The sequence below is a fragment of the Hemitrygon akajei genome, chromosome 32, assembly GCF_048418815.1.
Source record: "Hemitrygon akajei chromosome 32, sHemAka1.3, whole genome shotgun sequence".
Classification (NCBI taxonomy): Eukaryota; Metazoa; Chordata; class Chondrichthyes; order Myliobatiformes; family Dasyatidae; genus Hemitrygon; species Hemitrygon akajei.
The window spans coordinates 32,133,052-32,143,918 of record NC_133155.1 but is presented as its reverse complement, the minus strand read 5'-3'; the positions used below and the strand labels follow the sequence as shown (position 1 = coordinate 32,143,918).

General features: G+C 44.5%; 1 protein-coding gene across 1 annotated transcript in view; it reads left to right on the top strand.

The window, feature by feature from the left end:
- The first annotated feature begins 892 nt into the window (after window positions 1-892).
- Window positions 893-10,867, top strand: part of LOC140719576 (mitogen-activated protein kinase kinase kinase 5-like) — a 178,862-nt gene continuing 168,887 nt past the window's right edge. The window contains exon 1 of the mRNA XM_073034282.1: window positions 893-1,378. Within this exon, the coding sequence (XP_072890383.1) occupies window positions 1,057-1,378 (322 nt within the window). The 5' untranslated portion in view covers window positions 893-1,056. The remainder of the gene's footprint in view (window positions 1,379-10,867) is intronic.

Genomic DNA, 10,867 nt, shown 5'->3' with positions numbered 1-10,867 from the left:
GGTGAAGGACCTGTTGATGAACATGGGGAGTAGAGGGTGAAGGACCTGTTGATGAACTTGGGGAGTAGAGGGTGAAGGACCTGTGGATGAACATGGGGAGTAGAGGGTGAAGGACCTGTTGATGAACATGGGGAGTAGAGGGTGAAGGACCTGTCGATGAACATGGGGAGTAGAGGGTGAAGGACCTGTGAATGAACATGGGGAGTAGAGGGTGAAGGACCTGTTGATGAACATGGGGAGTAGAGGGTGAAGGACCTGTCGATACACATGGGGCGTAGAGGGTGAAGGACCTGTTGATGAACATGGGGAGTAGAGGGTGAAGGACCTGTGGATGAACATGGGGAGTAGAGGGTGAAGGGTCTGTCGATGAACATGGGGAGTAGAGGGTGAAGGAGCTGCAGGGAGGTTACTGATAGGGCATGTGGGAAGTTGGGGATAACTCAGAAAATGTGTTGTGCAGTTGATGGTTGGGGTACTGGTTGAAGGGGTAAATCTGGAGGGATAGTGCGGGAAATCATAGACACGCGAGATCCTGCAGATCCTGAGCAACGCACACAAAATGCTGGAGAAACTGCAGGGAACGCTACATAAACAGTCAACCTTTCTGGCTGAGTCCCTTCATCAAGACTGGAAAGGAAAAGTCCAGAAACCAGAGTTGGCACAGAGCGGCAGACAGTTTGCTTGTTTTGACAGTTGTCTGTGAGGGTTTGTTTAGGGAGGGGTGGTATGTTAGGGAAGGTGTTGAGTTGGTGAGGGGAGCGGATAGGCTCTGGGTGGTAGGTTGGGGGAGCGAACGGCGCGTTTGGCGAGTGACTGGGGGAGAGGAGTTGGTGGAAGGGGTGGTGTGTTGTGGAGAGGACTGGGTGAGGTAGGGGAGGGATGCAGGTGGCGAGGGCACTGTGGAAGAGTGAGCGGGGGAGTGGACCTTTCGCTCCGCGGCTCCCTCCCGTTGTCCTTCCCGCCCAGGTCGGGAGGCGGTGCAAGAGCCGCGCCCGGGAAGTGCGGAGCCGAAACGCAGAGTTGTGCTGAAGTTCGGGAGAGCGGCAGTGGACAGCGATGAGCAGCTCCAGCCGCCGGGGCAGCGCGGTGAGCGGCGTCGAAGCCGGCCGGCCACCCTCGGTCTCCGCCGGCAGCTACTGGCAGGACCCGCTGGCCATCGACATCAGCCGCAGCGCCGTACCGGCGCCCCGGGTCCGCAGCAGGGCTGTCCGGGCGGTCTACGTGTGCAGCGAGCAGGGCGACCCGCAGTCCGAGAGCAGCCTGTCCCTCAAGTGCCTCCGGGAAGCGTGCGAAGATGCAAACGCCGTGCTGGAGATCGTGCTGTTCGGCCGGCTGGTGATGGGCGAGACTGGAACCCTGGACTGCTTCTACAACGCAGGTGACCTTTTACCTGAAGCCCTTCGTAATGCCCTATGTTCTAACAATTGCCTCCCTTAATACCCCCACGTTCTAACAATTGCCTCCCTTAATACCCCCACGTTCTATCAGTTGCCCCCTGAATTCCCATATTCTTCAAGTAACCCCAATTTCAACCAGTTGCTCCTCTTAATACCCCGTGCTTCATCCTCTTATGTTCTGCTAGTCTGAGCTCTATCAATTGCCCCGTGACTGAATTTTTTTTTTCAATCACCCAACTGACGCATGCTTTATCAATTGCCCCTTAAAGGCCGATGCGCTATGAGTGACCTCTCTTACTGGTGAACTGGCTCTCTTAATGTCCCATTCTCCATCAATTACCCCAGCCTACTGCCCCGTTCCTGATAGTTATGCACATGTTAGAGTAAAAGAGGAGAACGTGTGTGTGTGTTGCATACTAAGATAATGAAGTCTTTCTCTCCCCACGACCCCGGGGACCCCAAAACTATTGTACTGTGGCTGCTGATCTGCTTTTATGGAGGGGAATGGGGATGAGGAGGTCACCTACCGCTGCCGTACACTAGGGGATGAGGAGGTCACCTACCGCTGCCATACACTAGGGGATGAGGAGGTCACCTACCGCTGCCATACACTAGGGGATGGATACCACAGCTCGCCCAAACATCGCAGCAGAGCAGCCTGGGGAATAGCAACAACCTCCCTCTGTCGTGCAACTTTAAACTGGCGGATTGGCTAAAGGGTAACGGAGACCCAGTTACCAAAGAACATCTTAAAGGAGCTAAGAAACTCAGAAAAGTTTCGGGATAGCATCGCAGGATTCAGGGTCTGTAGGACTGAATTACGAAATGGCAATAATGTTGGCGGGTTGAGAACTAAAGTTGGGGGGGGGGGGTCGTGGGGAATTGGAAAAGGATGATGAGAGTTTTGTGAAGCAGATGTTGCTTTAATGAGGGGCTGCTGTAGGTCAGCGAGCCCGTGAACCTTGCAAGTTTGGCAACAAAGTTTGAAGAGCTGAAGTTTACCAAGGGCAGATTGAGAGAGGCCAGCTAGAAACGCGTGCGTCTCCGCCTGACAGAAGGTGCTTTGTGGATGCCGGCAGCAGAGGTGACGCAGGAGTGAAATCAGAAGAAGTAAGCAATTGTAATGATTGCACAGATAAACCGGATACATTTCCCACCTGTCACAAACAAGAGGGAATCTGCGGTTGCTGGAAATCCTAGCAACACACGTAGAATGCTGGAGGATATCAGCAGGCCAGCGAGCAGAGTACAGTCAACGTTTTGAGCCGAGACCCTTCATCAGTCTGTCGTCGTTCTCTTGGTCTAACAGTATCTTGAGATATCTTGGGATTGTCTATAGTATTAGTCTAGTTCTCCTTTAATCTTCACATTTTCTAATTTATTAAGGTGTCCTGTCAAAGCCTGTGGTTAATTCCTTGTTGAGAACTCCCAGTTCCTTGCTTTCTATCTATGTGAATGAACAAACATCCTATTTTCGGGGCTTGGCAAACATTCAAGTCCACAACAGTCCTAATTACACCAGCCCATTAATCACAAACAAACCTGTAATCCAGCCAGCTTCTTTTTGATTAATGTGGTTGGTATCTTTCCTGAACTCGGGTTTGACTCAAGTATTCCCCATTTGTCTTAGGCAACTTTCTGCTAGCCTTACTCTGAGGGCACCAGTTTCGTTGCCTGCTTTATCTGCTTGCACGCATCAGTGCCTGTGTTTCCTTTGCCTTTAGCTGCATCCAGGCCGGCATGATATGTTTATCATATTCCCTCAGAAGGATACTAACAGTATCTTGTTAATATTTCAATACAATAAATACCCTAAACTTTCTAACCATTACCAACCAACTTAAAACCCAACTTTTCATCATTTTCATGTTGTTCCCAATCTCCACATACTCTCCATCTGGACAACATGATATTAACACTTGCCAGTGGACCAACTTAGTCATAAATGGGTTTTATGCTCTCATCTCCAGCTTCCTGATGAGGCATCCTAAATAACACACTAGAATTATCAGGATGATTAAGCCAGCTGCTGAGCTACAATGAGATTTAGAATAGTTATCCATAACCACAGAGTTTGAGTACATTGGACAACAACAATTTTGCTTCCTGAACAATTTTGGGTGTATCTTATGGATTTTGGGCTGCTGATCCTGAAAATCACCATGAGATTTCCCTGTCACGCACCGTTGTCTTGAAATTGGCTATATGTGTTATTTCAATTCATAATTCAAGCCAGTCAAAATGTTGCCCGCAATGTAAGCTGAAAAGTTGTTTATCTTGTCCAGGCTTGCCTGGGCGTGCTTAGGCAGGGTGGATTTTGGCACTGTCGGTGATGAGCATGGTGAAAGGTTTCACCAGAACATTGCGGTCATGGAGAAATGGTATCGGGACAACTAGAATCCACCAATGCTGGCTGATTATTGTTGGACATGTAAGCGAGAAGCCTCTAATTCCGATTCTGATTGCAATTTAAAATCGTCCACCAAATATTCCTAGCCCACTTGAACTATTGTGAAGCATCAGCATCGTTATGAAATTAAAAGCATTATATTCACTAGAAGTTTTTTTGCTTCTCCAAATTCCTATGTGATCCAAGTAGTCTGAAATTACATTTTTGTTCAGATTCCTTTGGTCTATCATAACCACAAAAAGGAATTTCAGAAAGCAACACTTATGAAAAAGTTTGCTATCCCATGTTAATGTCACATACCATTTCAGTTCTCCTGATTTCATGTCTTCCTCATTTCTGTGGATCATCCCAATTAAGATGGTTCATGGAGGTACCGCTCACCATCAGAAGGTTTACTCTATGTTTTGTGCTGTGTCTTCTTTATTTAGCCCCAACAACTTTGATTTCAGGAGGCAATCCATTCTGCAATGTTCCGGCACACTCCAGTTTGGTTTTCAGCGGCTCTCCCTGCTTCAGCTCCTTTCCCGTTCCCCTGACGACAATCTTCAACATTCTCCATGTCACATCGGTCTCTTTTGTCATAGCGTCCTTGTTCCATGTTTCCCAGCCATATGATCCTTGACAGCTTGCTACAAGATCCTCCTTTTTCGACCACAGTATTAATCACACAGGAAAGGTGCATCCGTTACATGTCACACGTGATATTCCAAGTCCAAGGACTTCCTGGTTTTGCCAGAATTCAGTGTTGTTTACCTTGTAATGAGTTTTCATTCATATACTATGACTGCCTCGACTGCACTTTTGATCTTTCAATCAAGATTTGATCATTGAGCAACACACACAAAATACCAGAGGAACTCAGCAGACGAAGTGGCATCTCTGGAGAGGAATAAACAGTCGACAGTTTGGGTCAAGGCTCTTCATCTCGACTGGAAAGGAAGGGGGAAGAAACCAAACGGTGGAAGGAGGGGAAAGAGTACAAGTTGGCAGGTGATGGGTGAAGCCAGGTGAGGGGAAAGGTAGGTGGGTGGGGGAGAATCTGGGAGGATATTGAGAGGTAAAGGACTGTAGAAGAAGGGAGCTGATGGCTAGTGCAGAGAAGGGATCAGAGGGAAATCTGCTGAATTCCTTGTGTTTTTGATCATTTCCTTGTTATAATTTGTTTTGGAAAAATAACATATAACCCATAATTAGAAATCTTGCATAACTTGCAGCGTTTACTGGAATTGTAGAAAGTCATTGTGGAATTTGTGTCCTTTGTTTCTTCCAATTTTAATTCGGGTTAATAGGCACCAAATGAAAAAACACAAGGCATTAAAGCAAGACAGACCCAGGGAGCTTGATCACTTGCTACTTCTGACTTTTTATGGTGGTTGACAGTTCAGTTTAAAGGTGTATCGCCACCACAAACTGGCCTGGAGAGTTAGGGGGGAAAGAAAACCCTTACTACTTCTCTTTCAAATGAAAGCATAAATTACACCCAAAAGCCCTAATGAAAGACAATACTGTGAATTAAAGTCACTCTCATAACTTAAAGTTTTTAAATGAAAACTACCAACCCTCAAAGATTGTAATTTGATTTCTTTTAGCCTTGCGCGCTTTGCAATGTAATACTATATGTTCAACTGTTTCATAATGATGACAACACCCACACAACCCAGAATTGTTTTCCAACAAGATATAATAAATTATTAAGCATAGTATGCCCAATTCTAAGTTGTGTCAAAATAATTCCTTCCCTTCTTGTTTTGCTCCCTTCTCCCATAAACTCAACAGTTTTATGTATTCTGCAAAGGTGTCTCCCTCATACCCACTATCTCTCAAATCTTGCCATAACACCCAAATTCTTAATCCAACTAACCCCTTAGCTTCTGCTTTAGTAAGTGGGAGGTCTATGTCTGCAGCCAAATTTTTAATAGCTTCCTTAGCCGAACAATCAACCCACTCGTTCCCCTCGACACCTCAGTGGGGAAGAGTCACTTACTGTAAACAAATCCAATAAACGTCAACATTCTTCAGGTGCTTGGTAAATGAAAATAACTGGAGAAAATTAACCAACATCATTTGTTTTTAATTTAAAGAGCTTGATACTTTTAAAATATACATTTTCCAAGGTCACATCTTGCCACTGAACTCTGATAATTCTTCTCAAGTTCCTTGCCTGAAAGAAAATCATGCCAGTGTCTGCAGTTAAAGATTATAGCTTATTCTTCAGATCACAATTTTTTCTTAAGTTCCTCAAAGTCTAACAAATAAATAAGAATGTTCCGTCAGACAATTCAGAAACAGTAATTCATGTAATGGTTCAGGAACGCAAAACTTTTGCCAGCTTCTAAGGATCACTGAATTTATGAGCCCATGAAGCAATCCACTTAAATCACTACCAGATCAAAACGCAATCCAGTGTTTTCAAAGGAAACACAGAACGAAGTTTTCAGCATCTAAAACAATAATAAAGATGTCCACAAGGATTAACAGCTTTCGATTGTAATTGAAATGACATTGAACACAAACAGCAGACTGTATTTTGAAGACAAGCGTTCAAACAACTGCCAAAGATTCAGATGTATCTTGAATCCAGATTCCATTATTGACTTAGTGACTTCAATGCCAGCTCTATTTTAAGACTTAAATGTGTTACCTGGTTCAACTTTGATATGGTCCCTTTACCCGGGTTAGTGAATATATTTTCAATGGTTCTTGCGGTCTAAGCAGGGGTCTGTTTGGTATTAGTCAGGATTTCATGAAAATTAATACTCTCTGCTTTCACACATGCAGCCAAGATTCGTAGAATCAAAGAGAAGTACAGCACAGAAACAGGCCCTTTGGCCCATCTAATCCATGCTGAAACCATTTAAATGCCCTACTCCCATCAACCTGCACTGTGACCCCTACTATCCATATACTTATCCAAACTTCCCTTAAAAGTTGAAATCGAGCTTGCATGCACAACTTGTGCTGGCAGCTCATTCCACACTCTCACAACCCTCTGAGGGAACAGGTTTCCTCTCGTGTTCCCCTTAAACTTCTCACCTTTCACTCCTAACCCATGACCACCCAACCTCCCTGAGCAATCTCTTGTTTCATTTGTAAGGGGCGGGCAAACATGAGGCAGATGTATTCATCGTCATCATTTCCAGTTCGTTGTTCAGAGACTGGTCCAAAATCAGAGTTCGTGTGCTGGTGGTATTGGCCCTTTTGGAGGTTGTGATCCACTGGGGATCACTGGCCTGTTGTTGCTGTTAACTGACTGGTTGCTCCAGACAGGGATGTCTAACAAAGAGAGAGAGATTCTTGTTCATGTTTCCCCTGTGATTAGGTGAGTCTGTTACAGGTAAAGTTGGAGGTCAGCTACTCCAACTTCATTGGTAACAGCCTCACCTACTCGCTCTTGTCCTGGATTTTTAAGCTGCTGTTTTTTTTTGGCCAGATATGATCTAATATGTGGAGGAAATGGGTTGGTATGGGACCATTTCTTGAAGTTAATTTGCATCTTCTAACTCTTTGCAAACTACTGCATCTTCAGAAGACCATGAGTGCTTGTGAGAAGTCCACTCTCAACCTTTCCACATGCTCCTGACTTCATGCATGTGCTTTCTGAAACTACTCTGACTATCTTTGCATCACTTAAAGTTTTTCTGTGTTGGGGATTGGTGCATTGCAGGCAAGACCAGCACATATTATCCATCTCAAAGATGAGCTTGAACCTTCTGGTGAAGATTATTATACCCTCACCCTCCAATAAGGTGACAAAAGTCTGGACAAAAACAATGCAATCATGAAGCAGAGATGAATTTCACAAAAGAGAATGACTGATATCCAATGTCATATAACTGACATTGAACTCAATGGGCATCAAGGGGACAATATACCAGTAATCGGAGTTGTATCTCACACACAGAATTATGGTTCAGGTTGTCAGAGTTACACCCCTTCCAGGTCACAAGCATTGGAATCTCTCAGTGCAATGACCTGGGCAAAACCATCGTTGGCTGGTTTATCAAAGGTCTTTCCTCTATCACAAGTTCAGAAGCAGAATGTTTACTGATGATTGTACAGTATTCAATACTATCTGCAAATCCTCAACAGATGGGACAGCCCATGCCTGCATGTCCCAGGTCTCGGACAACATTCAAATATGGACATATTAGTGGGCAAATAACATTCTTGTCACGAAGGTGTCAGGCAATAACCATCTTGAACATCTGGCCCTCACCATCAGCGTCTTAGGAGTCACCATTGATCAGAATCCCAACTAGACCAGCCAAGTAAATACCACAGCTAAGGATGTGGTTATCCTTCAACAAGTGACTCCCCTCTCGACACCCCAGTGTCCATCCACCTACAAGATACAAACCAGGAGCATGATGGAATTCTTTCTATTTGAATACTGTGCAATTGAAACCCAGTAAACTCAATATTACCCACAAGACAGTCAGCTTGATTACCAACCCTTACAAACAACCACAGCTGTTGTGTGCACCTTCTACAAAAGACACCTGGTTACTTGCTGAGATAAATCCAACAGCATCTCCCAAACCTGTGACCCCCAACCTCCACAGAGGAGAAGAACTGCAATTGCACAAGAACCTTCCCCTCCAAGCATTCCTGACTTGGAAATATATTGCCAGTTCTTCATCATTAATAGATCAAGTTCCTGGAACGAGATGAAATTTCTGTATGAGATTATTCACCTTGGTGTAGGTAGCAGAAAAGTGAAGGGATGAGAGTTCAGATATATTGATCTAGATTATTTACTAGAATGTTACCTGGGTTTCAGCACCTAAGTTACAGAGAAAGGTTGAACAAGTTAGTTCTTTATTCTTTGGAGCATAGAAGGTTGAGGGGGACTTGATAAGAGGTTTTTAAAATTATGAGGGGGATAGATAGAGTTGATGTGGATAGGCTTTTTCCATTGAGAGTAGGGGAGATTCAAACAAGAGGACATGAGTTGAGAGTTAGGGAGCAACAGTTTAGGGGTAACACGAGGGGGAACTTCTTTACTCAGAGAGCGGTAGCTGTGTGGAACGAGCTTCCAGTAGAAGTGGTAGGGGCAGGTTTGTCATTTAAAATAAAATTGGATAGGTATATGGTGAAAGGAATGGAGGGTTATGGGCTGAGTGCAGGTAGGTGGGACTAGGTGAGAGTAAGCGCTCGGCACGGACTAGAAGGGCCGAGTTGGCCTGTTTCCATGCTGTAATTGTTATATGGTTATATGGTTCAATGATTAACTTAAGAGGTGAGAGGTTGAGTGTGTTGATCTTCAAAAGGACTTGAGTGTGAATGTACAGAAGCAGCTGAAAGTCAACACACATGTATAAAGCCATAAGATATAGAAGCAGAGTTAGGCCATTTGGCTCATTGAGTCTGCTCCACCATTTCATTGTTGTTGATCTAATGTTCCTCTCGGCACCAATCTCCTGCCTCTCCATAAGTCAGGTGATTAAGTGATTAAGTCTAACAAATTTTAACCTTAGTTATGAGGGGTTTTCAATACAGGAGTAAGGAAGCTTTATTACAAATGTGTGGGACGTTGGTGAGCTGTGACTGTCTGTATAGTTTTGGTCACACTACCTCAGAAAAGATGTACTTGCCATGAAATGAATGTGGTAATAATTTATTAGACAAGTTCTAAAGATGATAGGTTTGCCAGATATGGAGAGATTGAGTAGGCAATAACTGCTTCCTGGAGTTTAGAAAAATGAGAGAGGATGTCAATGGAGCATACAAAATTCTTAAAAGGTTTGACGGGCAAATGTGTGAAGATGATCCTTAGGCTGATGAGCCCAGGAATCAGTAACACAGTTTCAGAGTAAGAGACAAACTGATTAGGGCTGAGATAAGGAGACAATTCTTCACTCAAAGGACTGAGAATCTTTGGACTTCTCTTTCTGCTGCCTGTGAAGGCCTAGTTGCTCGAAACACCACCTGATAGGGTTTTGGATCTTTCAACTATTAGGACACACTGTTATGGTGGAGACCAGGGAAAGAAGTTGAGTGCTCAGCACTTGAATATAACCATATAACAATCACAGCACGGAAACAGGCCATTCCGGCCCTCCTAGTCCATGCCGAACTCTTAATCTCACCTAGTCCCACCTACCCGCACTCAGCCCATAACCCTCCACTCCTTTCCTGTCCATATACCTATCAAATAGGAATGGCTTTAAAGGATATCAGGTCTGTCTCACGAATGTTATATTTGCAAGATGTATGAGGATGAGGGAAGAAATAGTGGAGAAAGATAGGAAGTTGGGATGAGGCTGGGAAGCATTAGTTTGACCCATTGAGCTTAAGGTAGAGAAAAAGAGTAGTAGTGGAGGAGTGAGTGATCTTTGTGACAGAGGTGTCTGTACATTTCTAGGAGATGGGAGTGTGTGTTAATCAGACAGTTCACATTGTATAAATGGGCTTTTGCTTGTGAAATAAGTATTAACCAGGTTACAGGAGGGAATTCTCACTTCCTTCTCAGAAATAACGACAGAGGTTATCACAGACTCCCCTCGTGGCTTTGGTTCAACCTCCCCCATTGAAAGATCTGGTCTTTTACAATGCAACATTCCCGAGGACTGCTCTGTATGTGAAGTTCAGAGCTGGGCTAGTAGCTGTGACGTTCCAGCTCTGAAGTGCCAGTGCTACTCAGCCTAACTGGGAGAACATAGTGCACGTTCCCTTTGAGAGCCTGGAAGAACTTTTGGGTGATTAACTCAGAAGAGGCAAAGTTTTGTTTAAAGTAGAGAGTGCCAGGTGTACTCCATAGGCCAGGCAACATTTTACACAGAGAAATGGTTAACAATTACGATCAATGGCCCTTCTTCAGAAATGGAAAACTGAGAAAACAAGTGAGTTTTAGATTGCAGAGAGCTCCAGGGGAATGCGGCAATAATCTGCGGATGAAGTCAGTTCAGGTGACACAACTGCATTTGGTGCTGTTTGAGAGGGGAATGAATGCTGGTTAATTGTAGCAGATATCTCCTGACAATTATAACTAGAGGAAGGTGAATGACGGCAGAGAGGAAAATGAAACATGCTGGAACTGTGATGCAGAACAGTGCAGCTG